Genomic DNA, 16,644 nt, shown 5'->3' with positions numbered 1-16,644 from the left:
GGGGAGTGGGGGAAAAAAAGTGAAAACCAGAAGGGAAATCCCCAGGGAAAAGCAAAACCAAATTAGCCCCTCGATTGGCAGAGTCTTTTCCCTTTACAATGATCGTTTATTAATGAATTTTCTCACAATTCTCATCTCTTTTTTCTTATACAGACTTCAGCCACCACAAAGACAACCACGCTCACGACTCCCGCCAAGTTGTATGGCAAGGATCTGAGCGAGTACGATGATGTGGATGTGGAGAGCCTGCTGGCCCAGCTCTCGCCTGAAGAGATCACCATACTGGCCAAAGAAGTGGATCCTGATGTGAGTATCCTTCTACATATGCTGAGGCTACTCTTGCTGATGTTCACTTATCTCTTTAGGACAACTTCCTGCCGCCTGATCAGCGCTGCAGCTACGAGTGCACCAAGGACGCCACCGGGCCGCTTAATCGCAAGCAACTGATCGAGCACATCAACAAGCAGGCCATCGAGACGCCCGACGAGCCGGAGTTCGAGCCGTATGTCCAGGGCAAGGTGCGCGGCAAGAAGTGGGTGCCCCCGCCGAGGGATGCCCGCGAGATCGAGGCCGAGGAACAGATCGCCATCGACATGGGCGACGAGTACGAGCATGCGCTGAACGACGCCACGCAGGAGGAGATCATCGATCTGGCTGCCATCCTGGGCTTCCACTCGATGATGAACCAGGACCAGTACCATGCCTCGCTGCTCAACAAGGGCCAGCCCGTGGGCATGGGCTGGGACGGCATCACAAAGTCCACGCAGCAGAAGCTCTTCCCCATGGACCCGCCCAACGCCACCGACGTGGAGGAGTCGATCAAGCGCGTCAAGGACGACGACTCCAAGCTGGTTGACTTGAACTTTAACAACATAAAGGTTTACACATAAAGACTCTAACACAAGGCTAACCCTAACCGTCCCTCTACGTGATTCGATTCCTTGCAGAACATCTCGGACGAGAAGCTCGAACAACTCTTCGCCGCACTGCCTCAGAACGAACATCTGGAAGTCCTCTCGCTGACAAACGTCGGCCTGACCGACAAGACAGCTCTCCTGCTCGCGGAGGCGATCGAGAAGAGCAAAACCCTGAGAGTATTAAACGTCGAGACCAACTTCATCAGTCCGCCCGTGATTGTGAAGCTGGTGCAAGCCCTGCTCAAGTGCCACACCATCGAGGAGTTTAGGGCTTCCAATCAGGTAAGTGTCCGCTCACCTGATCTCACTTACCTTTGACTCACCATTCACCTTTTCCTCAGCGATCTGCGGTGCTGGGCAACAAGATCGAGATGGAGATCACGGATCTGGTGGAGAAAAACCCCTCGCTGCTGCGACTCGGCTTGCATCTGGAGTTCAACGATGCTCGCCACCGCGTGGCCGCTCACCTCCAGCGCAACATCGACAGAAGTAAGTTGTCCCCCCCCACCGCGGATTTCCCGGATTCCGCAGCAGGAATTCCCAACAGAAGTATTCCCCAGGCACCGCCAGTCATCGTTGGTTCTTGCAGTCACCGCGGTTCCACTCGATAGGATTCGAATTCGATTCTCTCCTTCCCCAAGAAACCCCCTGCCAATATTAGGTATTTTATTGATTGAGTTGCCTCACGTTCGCGCGTTTAGGTGAATTGCAACAAGGTACGTTAGCGTCCAACATCATCACTGCCACCATCACTGCAACAGCTTGTACATCAGCATCATCGCTAGCCTCATCCAGCACTCACCAAGATCAAGATCAAGACATCGACCAAGACATCTCACCCTCGAAGGCCAAGAGCCTGGCTGCCTTTGAGCAGTTTGTCACGGCCCGCACCTGGAGCCCTACTAATCCCAGAGTCGGTTCTGATCATCTCTCGCCATCAGGGCGCTTGGTGCGCAATCTCCAGGCAACATCGTCGACCGCAGCAGCAGCAGCTGGAGCTGGAGCTGGTAGAAGGGCTGACCACGAGAAGGAAATCTAAAAGAGCGAATACCAGCAGTTTGGTAACCCATCCATCCCATGGCTACTACCGCCTCCAATGTTGTGCCGTTGTCCCTTCTCTGTCTCTTCTTATACTCTATATCTCTGTATCTCTCTCTTAAGTGCTGGTAACCAGGTAAAACTGTTTTGGCCTGCCTCATCTGCCTCTGCACCAGAAACATCATCGATCCACTCGTTTCAGTCGTTAACATCGTGATCCATTCTCACACAACGTTTCATCAAGCCTTCGTTGCGTTCGTTCTCGTTCTCGTTATCGTTATCGTTCTCCACCTCTCGTTATTGTTAACGTTCACTTTAGATCGATAGAGCGTCGCCCTGTGGCCAGGTTTTCTATCCTCATAAGATACAATATAAATATTTAAGTCGGGTGATTATCGTACATTTAAAGAGTCAGAAAGTGTCATTCTTCCACGTTCCACGCTCCACGTCCCACGTCCCACGTCCATTTCTATGCTAACACATTTGCCTGCCCCTCGTGTATAGCTGTAGTATATTTTATAGATCCACCGATCGAGGATCGGATCCACGCTCCTCCTCTGTTTATTATTCCCAACGTGTTCTCTCTTTCCCACTCTCTGTAATTACCATTAGATTGAACAATTGTTTGCAAAGCGAAGACCATTAACCAATTATCTGTAATTATCTGTATCTGTTGTAAATTGCGACAAACTTTATCCCACGTGAAACCCACTCGAAAAAAAAACACTCCACTCCACTGCCGTGTCCACTGCAGTCTTCCGCGTCCAGAAGCTCAAGCCCCAGCTGCCGAAGCTGATATTGCCCGGCAACATGGAGATCGAGCGCGAGATCCACTATCCGAACTCAGCCACACCTACGCCGTCGCCGTCGCCATCGCCGCAGCCGCCGCCGGACTACGATGTGGAGGTCGATCCCGACAACATGGTCATCCGTGGCGGCGGCGGCGATGCCTTCGATCCGGAATTCGACCCGGACAACATGGTGGTGCCCGGCAGTCGTTCCGTCACGCCCAACTACGACGACGAGGGTGTCTATCAAGCGCACACGTGAGTGAGAAGCAGCAGCAGCCCCGCAGCACCGCACACAGACCACAGAATGTTCGGAGAAGCCACAGAAACAACACGAATATCCACATACAATATGTACAGACACAGTCATTCGATCCAATCCAATCCCTTTGTGTGTCTCGCCTCATTGGTTAACCCTTGATGTTGTTGTCGTTGATATTGATGTTGCCGCCGACTGACAGAAACACTATATGCCCCCCTGAACAAGAACACACACTCTGGAGACGATCCGATACTTGCAGACCAAGAATATGTATATACCACACAATACGACGATCGATTCCTGATATTCCTGCCTTGATATCTTCGTTGTCAGCCTTCGCTTCCACCATAGCGATCGATAGCGATAGTCCCGTGTATATAATCCATCCACAATCCATTCGATCATACGATTCGTGCCACTAACACCGCCAGCCGCCCCACTCATCGCAGCGGTCACTGCCTCAGCCACTCAGTCACACCCATGCAAGCACACACACACCACACCAAAGCACAGCACAGCACAGCAATATCTGTTTTGTATCTGTGTATCTTGTATATTTTTTTTGTGAATCCCCCCAGACCCAACTTCAATCCAAAGATTACAGAAATCAGTATCCCAGACAGTCAGCACTCACTCCTCGTTATTCTCTCGCTCGCTCTCTCTCTCTCTCTCTCTATATGTCTATCAATCCGTTCAAGCCATATTTTGTGTCCTGTTTAAGCCTTATTTGTTCATGTGTTTCTCCCTCTCTCTCTCCCGCTCTGTTTCTCTCTCTCTTTTTCTGTTTACAGTAAGAAAAGATCTTGAGTTGCGACTGCAGTTCAGATTTTTCAATAATCTGCATAGAAAATCGACAAGAATTCAATAGGAGATCAGCATCCAAAAACAACCAAAGAAATCAAACTAAAACTAAACCTAAACCATTTTTAAAGCGTTTTGTAATCTAAATATAAAGAAAGAAAGAAAATTAAGGAAATGAAGAGAAAGAAAATGAAGAAGAAGCCCCAAAAATAACAAACAAAGAACGTGTATAAAATAATATAAAAGAAAGGATGAAGGATAAAGCCAAAGTCGAACCATATCTACATACATATTATCTAGAGAGACTCTTACTAAGCAAAAACAAAAGCAAAGCAAAGAAAACAAAGAGAAATATCATTATATACATATATACTCGTATAGAGAGTACTACCTAAAAATACACACTTTATTGTATCGCGTAGATGTTTGTTTGAAGATATGTTTGAGGTCGAGTCGAGGCCTCTTCGAATCGCAGCAGAAATCGTTTAGGCGATCCACATTTGTACGTGTTACGTGTATAATTTTCTCTAATGCTTAACACAGGTATCTATGAACACGAATTGCTCTCTACTCTGCCTCTGCCTTTGATCAGCTCCTCTAATCAAAAATGCCATTACAAGTGCTCCCAATCCACCAGCATCCTATACCCATCTCAGAATGGCTTTTTCTGCTGATCTATGTATTGGCAATAGTTCCATGAAAGTGCATTTTGCTGAATGTTCGCATAACCGCAGGAGAACGTTGAAAAACGGCTGCAAACTAAACCCGAATTTAAGGATATGCCCAGGCAAAGAGCAGCCAAAGCCTCTATCCAAATTTGTTACTAATCATAGGATTGCCAAATCATAAAAGTAACTAAAGAATGAAACACCTTCCTTTGCAATAGTATAAGCTGTAGCCTTTCCTTCCGTTGTAACCTATTTCCACGCATCACAGTCATCGAGCATACCAGAAAGCCACAACACTATCGTTTATGTTGCATGATTCCGATGATTCTGCTTTATATTTATCCCCTGTTTCTGCATGATAACCCGTTCCCCTCACTTCCCTTTGCATATCTGCATGTAAAACACAATTCACAAACCACCATAGCCATCCGACAACTGCGATCTACGGTGCAGCCTTCTCTAACGATGTTCTCTTCGTATAGGAATTAAACTGCGATGTATGATCTAAGTGAATCCCCCCACCATCACCAGAACCAAAGAGACGAACCACCCGTTAACAATCAAATTACTCTATGTAGAGACCAGAATAGAACGTTTGACACTATTTCATAATTCAATAAGATCAACTAACAATAGCAGAAGCAGCAGCAACGGCAGCAGCCTCATCGAGAAGAACATATTTGTGTATCCTACGGCGAACAGTTGGTACCCTCCTTCTTCCGTTTAAGTACTTTGATGTTGTTGCAGCAGCTCCCAATCTAGTATACGACTACTAACCCGATTAAAACCCAGACTAAACTATAGGCTTCTAGCAAAAACCCAGACTAAAACCAAGGAGAAGCATAAGATCGCCTCCTCCTTTCTCGAGAGGAACTCCTACGCTGAACTAAAACAGAAACTTGAATGTTATACCCGCTCACTCCTTTGATTTTTGATGTCTGATGATTGTTTGATTGATTAATTATATGACATTTGAACTAACATTGTTGAACCCTCTCTTCAGATCTAACTCTTTGTTGCCACAACTTGACTAATGCCGATCTGTATTTGTTTCTTTTCTTCCTGTGTGATCCGCCAAACCACAACCACAACCACGACACGCACCTCCTCTTTCTTTCCATGTTTGCAGTACGCGTGAAACGCCTGAATCAGCGTAAATAAAAAGACAACACAAAGAGCAGCAACCAACCACAACAAGCAACCAGCAACCGCAACACGATGCCACCTGAAACCAAGAACAACAACAATCAGGCAGAAAACCATCTCGATGTGTGTGTTGTGTGTCTTTGTTTGTCCAACTTCTGACTACCACCATATTCTGATTAACAAACCAACAAACAAGTCCAAGGAAATGTACAACATCAACCAACACAACCAGCAGCACACACCACCAGTTACAAGAACAAGAAGAACAATGCCACACAAGTCCAAGTTCAATCTAATAGTCCCCACCAAAACAACCCAAAACCCGAACCGATCCGAACCGAACCAATCCAACCAATCAACCTACCAACCAGCCAGCCCACCAGCTGTGAACTAACACCGAAGAATGATGTGTGATCTCTGCAGTACGTAAAGTATCTTTTGATTTGTTAGCTTCTGTTCTAAGAACTAAGATAATCCACTAAGAGCTATGTAAGCTTCTGAAAATAAGAAGTGACTAAGTGAATCTAATGCGTAGACTCGTAAGCTAAGCTAAATATAAGTTGGAACTCCATCTCGTAGCGAAGTAGCTACGAAAAGTGCAGCGTTTATTTCAGAACATCATTATACTTCAGGGCAGATAATTAATTTGATAACTGTTGCCAGTAAAAGTAGTTATTAATCAATATTTAATCATTTCCCATTATTGGTTCCCTAAGATATATCTAAGCAGAATAAGCTAACACCTATGCTGAAACGGTGACCTCATCACTGGGTTAGTAAATATTTATGGGGATACAAAACTGGAGGGGCTTCTGGTAGATTAGCCTTAAGCCAACAACGGTAAATGTATCTGTGCAAACACTGCCCCTCGCACTGGGGTGTTCTGCAATGTTGTGCGTCGTGCCCAGTGTTGTGCCAAGTATTCTTCTATTCCTAAGCATAGAATTAACCACTCTTTTGCTAACAGTCGACAAGCTCTATGGAATACCCTACTAATCCAATCATTTGTGTGTTTTGCAGTTGGACGTCAGCGTCGCATGGGACACCTGAGCAGGAACTACACCATTGGCATGTGGCAGTAGGAGGCAGGAGCTGAAATCCACTGGACTCTGGACATTGGAACATACAGAGATGCCATCCTAATACACACATCTGCAATCATGCAAAAGTCTAAACATAATGTTCTCATAATTGTTGTTCTTACGAGGGGTTGTGCCCCGTTCATCCCCGTTCAATGTTTGTTGCGTTCTTCAGATTGATTTCGGTTCGAGTTTGTTTGTGTTCGGTTCACATGCATATGCCTATGTGCATAATCATTTGTTTGTTTCGTTTGTTGGGCGAATGTTGATGTCACACATAGATACACACACACAAACACATACACTTGTGGGGAGAGTGTGCCAGGTGCCAGGTGTCGAGTAGTGAAGTGTGGACTCTACAGAAATTCTTTCCTTAAGCAATTGCTCTTGATGTTTACGCTGCAGCCTCACACACACACACACGCCCTCTGCGCAGATCATATTATTTTTTTTATTATACAATCTGTCCTTCTTTTATATGGCATTACCAACCGTTTTGTGGGGTAATGCCTCACGATTTTTAGTTTTAGTCGCACTATTGAGGAGTGTCTTCATGGATGCACGCAGTACACACAAACACATACACATAATAATACTTATATACACTACTATATATATATATATATATAGACATATATATGATACATATATAGCCATGGTCTCTGAAACAATTACTGCTATGCTATTGAATTATGAAATTGCTTAAACATAAATTTAACTTATGGTTAAACACTCAAAACAAAACAAAACACTACAATACAAAGGAAATACAAACGATTGTATAATGTAATGATATATCGTACTTTATATGACATAATGCAATGCTTTTAAAATACAATTTTTAAAAATCATGTAAAAAAAACATTAAAATTAAATACAAAAAAAATACAAAAAATATATATGTACCTCTGTACGTATTTGTGATCATTATGAGGACCTTAAAATCTTGGAATCTGGAAAATTCAAAACCATATAGAGGGAGTTTTGACACTTTGTCTACTAATTTTAACTCAATTTAATTATTAAATAACTAACTATAAAGTATACCAAACACAAAACGCAAAGCTTAATGGAGAACCAGTTCAATTGAAGAGAGAGAGTCAATCCAAAGGTATGGGAATGTATGCATTCACTTTATCCGTCTGACGCTGCGCGATGCACTCACAGATCCAGATGATGTTCCGCACTTCCAGCTGCTTCAGCTTCACGTAGGAGTAGAAGACACCGTAGTGGAATTGCTGCAGATAGGAGTAAACGTTGTTCTTGGCCTCGAGCATGAGGAAGCGATCCTCTAGCCCGATCAGCCCGTCGGTGTCCCGCTCGATGTTCTCGAACATGTCGCCGTAGCCGGCAAAGTTGCACATATCGCGCACCCGTTCGTAGTCCACGATCTCGGATAGGGTGCGCAGGGCGAGATCGGGCAGTTGGCCGCAGGTGGGGTACATCTTCAGGCGATCGTTGGGTGTCAGGTTGGTGGGCAGGGCGTTCACGGTGATGGTGATGACCCGGCGGTCCGCCTCGAAGCTCAGCAGCTTGCACATCACATCAGACGTGGTCCCGCCCAGGCCCTGGCAGAAGGCGTAGTAGCTCTCCAGATAGGAGCGGTAGAGCAAGCCCCGGACAATCTCCACGTCTATTTCGCCAAAGGTATCCTCGTGGAACTCGGGCGGAATGAACTTGGCCAGCGGCGTGTCGATGAGCACGGCATTGAAGAGCTCCACAGAGCTGACGGCCACCTCAATGGCCGCCAGTTGATCGAAGTAGCCCAGCGGATGGCACATCTCGAGCAGCCTTTTCATGGGCCTGTTGTTATTCAGGCCCGAAATCAGCAGGGAAACGTTGTCAATCATGTACGGATAGCGGATGTACTCGAGGAACGAGCTCAATGGCTCCGTGGAGTGGGCCCGGATGTAGTTGAACTCATGGAGAAGCTTCTCCCCCAGCCGCTTCTTAATCAGATCCACACTGAACTTGCGGTCATTCGCAAAGATGTTGCCGTAGTCGGTGCCCTGGATGCTCATCATTACGTCTTCGATGGAGTCGCACTGCGTCAGGGCGAGGTAGTCGGAGTGCTTCAGCATCCCGTTCTTGAAGCCCCTCACAATGCCTTCCAAGAAGCCCCATTCTGTGTTGAAGAGCAGCGACATTTGGAGCTCTGTCTTGTTGCAACTTTTTCTCAACAGATATTCCACTGGAATTGTTTTTGTTTACTTTAAATATTGAGTTTCACTTCACAGCTGCCTAATCTACTGACCCGATCCAAAGAGTCAATGTTTTCTCTCTATTGAAATATTCCGCCAAAGCACTGCTTGACGCGCGCTCGATATAGTGGCAACAAAGCAGTTCAAATTTCCCCTCAACCATTTTTGAACTATATGGCAGCCCGGCTTTATTTAAATTTGAATTTTGAGAGTACTGATTCTATTAGGTATGACAAAATGATTGTCTGAGATCTTAAACTATACCGCAGATCATATAGTTGGAAAAAATTGCACTCACATTGCTTACATATATGCAGTTCCCTTCGTTTCTCTCTGTCTTGCACATGCGCCTGGGGAGATGCTGGACAAATGACGCGACCTGTTGCTCTTGGCTCGCTGCTTACTTGCATTTTGTTTACTCAGTCAGCCCGCTGCTGTCGTGCGAATAGCATACAACTATTACAACAAATCTGCAGCGATATAAACGTATTTCTTCCTTCCTCATCGGGACGAGAATTCAATGTGAAATTTTCTGTTTAGTTCCGAAACTGCGTCGCGTCTCATTTGTGTCGCCGCGTGTGCATCGCATAAATGTTGTAATAAAATGTTAATCAAATAATAATTGCCACTAACGTGTGTAATTGCCCATCACAGAGGCGTCACTGTGCACAAAGACAACAACATTAGCAAATACATTCACTTTGGGTGCGAAAGTAAAGCAAATTCCATTGGCCAAGTGAGGTGTGGAACAGAATCTGATGTGATCTGATCTGATCTACTGCGAAATATATAAATATATGTCACAGTAGGAATGGTAAGGAATATAATTCAGTTTTTTCCCAAAGAGCTTTCAGTTTTTTGAGGTGCTTTTTGTTTGTTTTGAAATGCAATCCAATAGCAGTGAAAAATCGTATTATTATTTCAATTTTCCAAAGTTCTGGGTCGTTGATGCACGTGCTGGGTTGTTCAGTTGTCACTTTCCCAATTGATATTCAGGCCACTGGCGAAGGGGTCGGAATCGTTTCTCATGGTAACAGAACAGAATATAACAGAACCCATGACTGGCCACCTGTTGCGTGGCAGGCAAGGGCAGAGCCATTGCGAGCGTTAAACAGCTGGACAAAGTCACGGTCCCCCGACAGGCGTCAGCAGCCATAGGCAATAAATAATTGCGGGTCGAAAGAATTTAATTCCTGCACTTGTCATGTCAGGGGCTCGTCACTTTGATAAACTTTGCATGCGGAAAGTCTTAGACGGACGACGCTCTTTGTTCCACATTAAGGTCCCTGAACAGACTGTTGGGGTGTCATGTGCCCGTCAAGGAGTAGTCCAAATATCAGGGGACGGACTCGACATGTGACAACTGAAATGACTTTGCACCAGAGAGAACACTTTTGAAATGTCTTTGCACCAGCGAGAACACTTTCCACATTTCCACAAATCACAAATCATTGCGTGGGAAGTGTTTATGGCATTTCCATGGTTTGGGAGGGGGAAACACATACGGAGGGGATCTCTAAGCAAACAGGAAATGCTAAAACTATTAATAAATACTTTGAACGGAAAGATTTTCGGGAAAAATTATGACCACATGAGGAAATCATAGAATGCACTTTAATTGGAGAGCTCTGACACATCGGGCAGTCATAAATGGAAAGATCATTAGAGGAGCGAAGAAATTAACCGAAGTTACACCCTATAGATGAACAGCCCGACGGTTATGTGGACCGCGATGACGGCCCCAATCGCAGATATTATATCGGTTTCCATGTTGGCGATAAGAAAGAGATTCTTTAGCACCACAAACTTCAGGGCAAAGAAGGTGGCCACAGGGAAGCCGATGATCAAGGAGCAGTAGAACATCAGCAGCAGAACAACGAGAACGGGATGCTGCTGTTGGGCCTGCTGGGGCAGAATGATCTCCCACTCGGACAGCGTTTCGATCTTCTCCATGCGCGAGAACTCCTGCTGGAAGATCAGGCGGAAGATGTACACGGCGATCAGGATATGCACCACAATCACTGTGGCCACACCCGAGCCAATGTCCACGTTTAGGTCGCTGCTGCCCAGGATGCCATACTTGAAGCCGCAGAAGATGAGAACAGGACAGAGCATGCACACGAGCAGGAAGTAGAGAAGCTGCTGCAGTCCATTCAGCGGGACTTTGGCTTGGCATTTCTGGGGGTGAAATCAATCAGTTTCGTATGGGAAACCATTCCAAGTGCTAACCTCCATAGATGTGGCTTCTTCCAGGCTGGGAAGATCCTGCGGGGTGCCCGGACAAAGCCTGCGTGGCCTGGCAAGCATTGTGAATCAGCAAATCCTATTCCAGCATAGACATGTGACGAAAGGCCAACTCTGATGAGGCAGACAGACATCCCCTTGGCCATAAAAACGTTGCCACAATTAAGGCATTAACTTGAAGTGACAAAACATCCAAATTTGGCTCGGGCATTAAGAGATTGGCACGACTCGAGGCAGAAATATCTGGTCCCATGACCACGCGACATAACTAAGTATAAGTACGAGTACTAAGTATAGTATGACGATAATAAACCCCCGTTTCGGGGGGAGATTAGATAGCTCTCAGAAGAGTTAATTAACCAGACACAGGAGTCCGAGGGAGAAGAATGGAATGGTAATATGAATAGGAATATGAATCGCCATAGCTGTCCGATAAAGTTCTCAAACTGAAATCAACGTCGTGATTTTTATGGGCTCACTCGAGTCAAATTCCCAGCCCCTGAATTTATAGCCAAGCGATTATATGTGGGCCCAACCAGCTCCCGCTCTTAGTATGGTCAGCTGACTTGACTCTTTTGCTGGACGGTGTTTCCCCAGGAAAAATTATGAGTAAGCTTCTCCATAAACGATCCATAAATTATGAGAGCTTCTTGCATTGTCAGCAAATTTCATTTTTCACTTTTGATTGCAAGTTGCCCTAAATCATAAAATGAGGTATTCCAGGGAGGGTACAACAGATGTGCTTCAACGATCTATAACATTATGATGAAGGGCAGAAGATGAATCTTTGCACAATTATGATGCGATTAAGGGATTTTTTGTAATGATTATCGACATTGCAAGGATGTATGAAATATCTCCTATATTTGGGTACTATTTCATTGACGTTAACTCCACTTTCAGTTCGTTATCTCGCATTGGCTGGCATTACTCATACGCCGGGTGGGCCAATTGATTTTGTGTGCCTCTGCAGAGGCTTGGCGCCAGAGCGGTCGCAGAGAAGACTAAAAATAAATCGTTTATCTAATAGAGAGCCAAGTGTGGGTTCGGCCACTGGTATATCCCACTTATCCACAACAGTTTTTGGGGGGAATTTCATGGAGGGTTTTATCAATCGAATTCGTCTGAATTGCTATTAATACTCCTGCAATGATAAAGAGTTAAGAATAATTTGAATTTGGGTATTTTTATGCCGATTCGATTAGTTTTGTTGCCAGGTTGGGTAGCGTACTCTTCTTTTAGCCACACATTCTGGTCTGCTGAAGAGTTGGACATCAGCCAAATGCGCAACAGCTGGCGGCCACAGCGAAGAGGCAATAAGAGGCATGAAAATAATGACAATTATATTATGCCAAGTTCACACATGAATTGGGTCAAAATCGGACACCTGAGATGAGGCGCTGCTGGCAAGAAAGGGTATTGCTCATCGCCCATTGCTCATTAGACGATTGCCACAGCAGATGCTGCAAATTTAATGACAACTAATGGCAAAACTATTTGGAATTCAACTCCTGGCGGGACGCATCCACTGCTTCCGGGACAGCATTAGAAACATGCCCTTGAACCAGAGCAAAGCTATTTGCACGCATCGAGCTATTTATTCATGCATCTGTGTTTGCTTCTACTTATATGACTGCAATTATGGTAATTGCCTCGTCTGGGGTCGGTCCCAGTCCCACTGCCGACTCTTCCTGGGCTACCCGGCACTTCGTTTGCGTCCATTTGTTTGCTCTCTTCTCCACACAGGACAAGTTGAGACAAACCATACTCCACATCCACCCACTCGACTCGCTGTCGACTGGCCTTGGCTTCAGCACAGTCTTCAGTCCTCAGTCATATGTTTGTCCCTGTCTTCCCTCGTTGGCCTTGACAAACCCATTGACCGTCAATTGAAAGTTGACCAAGCTTTATTGGTTTCCTTCGAGTGTGTGCGCTCCTTCGAATGGAATGCCTGCAGTGGAAAAATTTCCGCTCTTCAGTGTCTGCCGGATGCCACTTGACCAGGTCGAGACACATGTTCAGGGGCCATTGTTCGGCCCTTAAACCGCTTCGCTGGAAACAGGAAGAGCTGCGACAATGGCCAGGAACCCCTTTGTTGCCATCGTCTCAGCCATCGTCAATTAAAAGTTGCTTTACGTCTAAAGCTCTCAAAGAGCCGCAGCCAGAGGAGGAACATGCGCTCGTCTGGGGAGTCATAGCCAAAGGACAAACACTGCCACAGACCCATAGCCCAGGGACGCAAAACACTTAAATGCTAAACCAACTGTTGATACAATAATTCCGTTGCCTGAGGACCATTATCCATCATCTACCCCGATTTGCATACAACACAAAACAAGCAGCTCTAAATCGGGATTTGCGTTTTCATGAAGCGCACACGCTCCCCTCCGAAAGGACAGCAAATCCATCAAGCAGCCAGCAGCCAGCAGCCAGTCCGGGTCATAGACACTGGACAAGTTTAACGCACTTTCGATTGTGATTCTGTGTATCCTTCTGCCTATCCTTTTGTGTATCAGCGGACTACTTGGGGCAGGTCGGTTACATCAATTCTCTGGGCACTCAACATAAATTTATTGGACATGTGGGAGCGCTCAACTTTGAACTGAAACTGAACCGAAAACAGTTCTAAACTAATCGCTGACCCTTAGGATTGAACCTTAGATAACCTCCACATCTGCAGAACTTTCCAGAAGTTGTCGCACAATTGAGTTTTCGGGGACAAGTGATGGATGATTGCTTGGACTGCCATTGTTCTCCCTCCGGGGTCAATGTGGGGTCTCCCTTCGTCGTAAAACAACAGGATACGAGTAGTAATGAACGCGTTAATGAGACCCGAAATAGCAGGACCAAACTGCTGCCGGGTCGGGCTTGCAGAGACTATGAAATGGGAAATTAATTAAATAGAATTTGTCAGACAGATGGAAGTTCCTTTGATTGCTTGACTCCACCGAAATATTCTTCCTACTTGGACAAACTTTCTGGGAAGATCTTCCCATCCGAAACAGTTAAACAATCAGAGTCTAGACCTAATCAAACATATTTAGTTTTTCCCCCAATCAGTGGCTAAACATGCTGAGAGTCAGGTACTCAGCGAGAGCAAACCCAACTAAAAGTCACCTGTCGTAAATTTTCGCCTGCATTTGCCTCAAATATTTGTGCAAAAACCCAGCAAGAGTCACTTTGCGTAGAGTCAACAATTGTCATGCGACTGCTTAAAGCAGCAGAATCAGATACAGATACAGATACATGTAGATACGGGTATGATAGCAAAAGACCCCAGGGACAGGCACGAGTCTGAATTTATGGGAAGCTTTGTTGACCAGACTGACAGGGAAGCCATTTTCCCATCTTTCCAGCTATCATCTGCCGTACACCCATCCCCAAAACCCCAAATATTGTCCATGTCATCACTATTTGAACATCCATTCAGAATTCTTTGCAATTATTTATTCTGCAAAGAGAAATTTATTCGTTACGTGGAAAGAAATCCATTAAACATTTTACTCAGTTCTTCTGCGTATTCCCCCTCCGATTAGTGTTTGCCACAAGGCGGAATCTTAGACTTCAGATAGCGTTTAGATTAAGGTGATTCCAGTCGCCCATTCAAAACCTATTAGGACTTGAAGAGAATTGATTAAACTTACATTATCGTTGGCTATTGCACCAGTATCAGCAATTGAAACGTATCAACAGGAAAGGCTTAAGATTTGAGTATCGACTGGGCCAAGCCCAATTGGAACTAAACAAAGAGCTGAGAGCACTTGTAGGTTAAGTATTGTGGAAGTGTTTCGAAGAAAAATGTGTACCATGTGTTTGGAAATTGTAGATGACTCCCAGATCTTTACTCGTGCGTTTAAGAGCATCAGTTAGGGAAGGAAACAAGTAGTTCCGTTGGGAGTTGCTCTAGCATTTCTCCGTTTTATCTGCATATCTGAAGAGTAAGTACTCGAATGGGTAATTAACCTTGAAATCATCTGAGCAACGGAACCCAGGTGATCCATCTTCATTGAGAGCGTAGCCATCACTCTACTCCTGTCAGCAGGATGCATCTCTAATAGCTTGCGTACATACTTTGTGCAAGTAATTAACTTTTATGGACCAAAATTATCTTTGTTCAGTGCTCTGTGCTGGCAAAGAAATCGTTTGGGTTAGGGGATGTCATTTACATCCATCCGAGGTGAGCCTTGATTTGTATTCTGCCTTGCAGCGATGGCACGAACTAATTGCAGCTGGATTCATTCTCGGTTATTGTGGATTGAGCTAGGAGACCTTGGTCAGCGCTGGGCAGGCTGGCATGCAAATGGCTGTGGTCTGGTTTGGCCCACTTTGAGGCATGCGATGCCGTCTCGGAGACGGAGTTCAATGGCCCACCGTAGTCGTGGAAGGTTGTAGCAGGACGTCAGCAGGGACCAACGCCAAGGACTCCTCTAGACTGCTCCTGAGCCAACCCGCTTCTCCATTGCGATGCGGAGCACGCGAAGGCGACGAAGACGATGACATTGACGTGCGTTGGCGCAGCGGCAGTGCCACCCCAATCCTTGTGGCTACCACACTTTCTAATGAACCTACCGCCGTATGCACCTGCTGCCTGATTCGCTCTACGTGCCACTACTATTTATTGGCTTGCGATGGCGACGAACATTTATTTTCACTTGCATTTTCTCACCCAGCCAAGGCCTGCATCCATCCATCCTTCCAACTAGGGGCTAAAAATAGTTACAACCCCTTCCACAATCCGCAAGTAGGTCGCCGAAAGTATGCAACGGTCTTTGCGTTTCTTATTAAAAAACGAAATGCTAAAACAATACGAAACTCCGTAAATCTCTTCAGTGGAAACCCGCACTCACATGAGAGAGCGGATTATATTCACACAGTACACAGCGCTTCTGTACCGTAAGCGACAGCACGTGCATGCAAATGTCTGCTTGTGTAACAGACACGTGTGAGTGGGTCCCTGACCCCGTCCCCTTCCCTGCTCATGCAAATGATTCAATCCGGATGATAGCTTTTGTCAAGAGCTGCTTAAAGATTCCGACTCCCACCAGATTCCCAAAGTGGAGGCGACCTTGACAGCCAAGCTCTTGCTTACACCAACAGTTTTCAGCCACTGTACTGTAACCAAGTACAGTTGCCCCTCTTGAGCGAACGCACACGCCGTAAAGTCACTGATACTGATGCATGAGGGGTGGACGGGATCCTAATTGGCTCTCGCTTACACACGCACATACTTGAAGATAATCCACAGAGCGGGAGGATGGATGAAGCGTGTGCTGTTCGCTCTTTCTTCTTGGCAATTATATAAATCTTAGACAATTAAGAGCACACCGCAATCCGAGCAGATTTCATACATATTGCCAAAGGCACGCCACGCGTGCCAGCTATATTCGGGGTAAATACTCGCATGGGAATATCAAGCAATTGACGTCAGTTGTGGGTAGATTATGGATATAGATCTCGGAAAACTTGGAAACCTAAGAAATAGTTTTACTTGATTTGTGGT

At 45.6% G+C, this 16,644-nt stretch overlaps 3 protein-coding genes across 14 annotated transcripts in view; 1 reads left to right on the top strand and 2 right to left on the bottom strand.

The window, feature by feature from the left end:
- Window positions 1–7,521, top strand: part of LOC117899641 (tropomodulin) — a 47,696-nt gene extending 40,175 nt beyond the window's left edge. For 6 of the 12 annotated variants that reach the window (XM_034809806.1, XM_034809811.1, XM_034809808.1 and 3 more), the window contains exons 2-7: window positions 154–306; window positions 366–878; window positions 948–1,199; window positions 1,259–1,406; window positions 2,710–3,001; window positions 3,797–3,972. In XM_034809806.1, the coding sequence (XP_034665697.1) occupies window positions 154–306; window positions 366–878; window positions 948–1,199; window positions 1,259–1,406; window positions 2,710–3,001; window positions 3,797–3,812 (1,374 nt within the window). In that variant the 3' untranslated portion in view covers window positions 3,813–3,972. Of the gene's footprint in view, window positions 1–153; window positions 307–365; window positions 879–947; window positions 1,200–1,258; window positions 1,407–2,709; window positions 3,002–3,796; window positions 3,973–4,956; window positions 5,176–5,603; window positions 6,043–6,640 lie in introns of those variants that run through there. The other 6 variants (XM_034809816.1, XM_034809817.1, XM_034809807.1 and 3 more) reach the window with 5 other exon arrangements.
- Window positions 7,522–7,729: 208 nt separating this feature from the next.
- LOC117899643 (probable V-type proton ATPase subunit d 2) lies at window positions 7,730–8,912 on the bottom strand. The gene has a single exon (XM_034809819.1). It carries the CDS (start codon window positions 8,844–8,846, stop codon window positions 7,800–7,802), a length of 1,047 nt encoding a protein of 348 aa, XP_034665710.1. The 5' UTR covers window positions 8,847–8,912; the 3' UTR covers window positions 7,730–7,799.
- A 1,586-nt stretch (window positions 8,913–10,498) lies between these two features.
- On the bottom strand, window positions 10,499–11,268 carry LOC117896398. The gene is made up of 2 exons (XM_034804708.1): window positions 11,130–11,268; window positions 10,499–11,078 (listed from the first exon to the last, which is right to left on the bottom strand). Exons 1-2 carry the CDS (start codon window positions 11,205–11,207, stop codon window positions 10,590–10,592), a joined length of 567 nt encoding a protein of 188 aa, XP_034660599.1. The 5' UTR covers window positions 11,208–11,268; the 3' UTR covers window positions 10,499–10,589.
- Between the last annotated feature and the right edge of the window lie 5,376 nt (window positions 11,269–16,644).

This window comes from Drosophila subobscura, chromosome O, assembly GCF_008121235.1.
Source record: "Drosophila subobscura isolate 14011-0131.10 chromosome O, UCBerk_Dsub_1.0, whole genome shotgun sequence".
Lineage (NCBI taxonomy): Eukaryota > Metazoa > Arthropoda > Insecta > Diptera > Drosophilidae > Drosophila > Drosophila subobscura.
The sequence above is the reverse complement of the archived record's forward strand: the minus strand, read 5'-3'. Positions and strand labels throughout refer to the sequence as shown.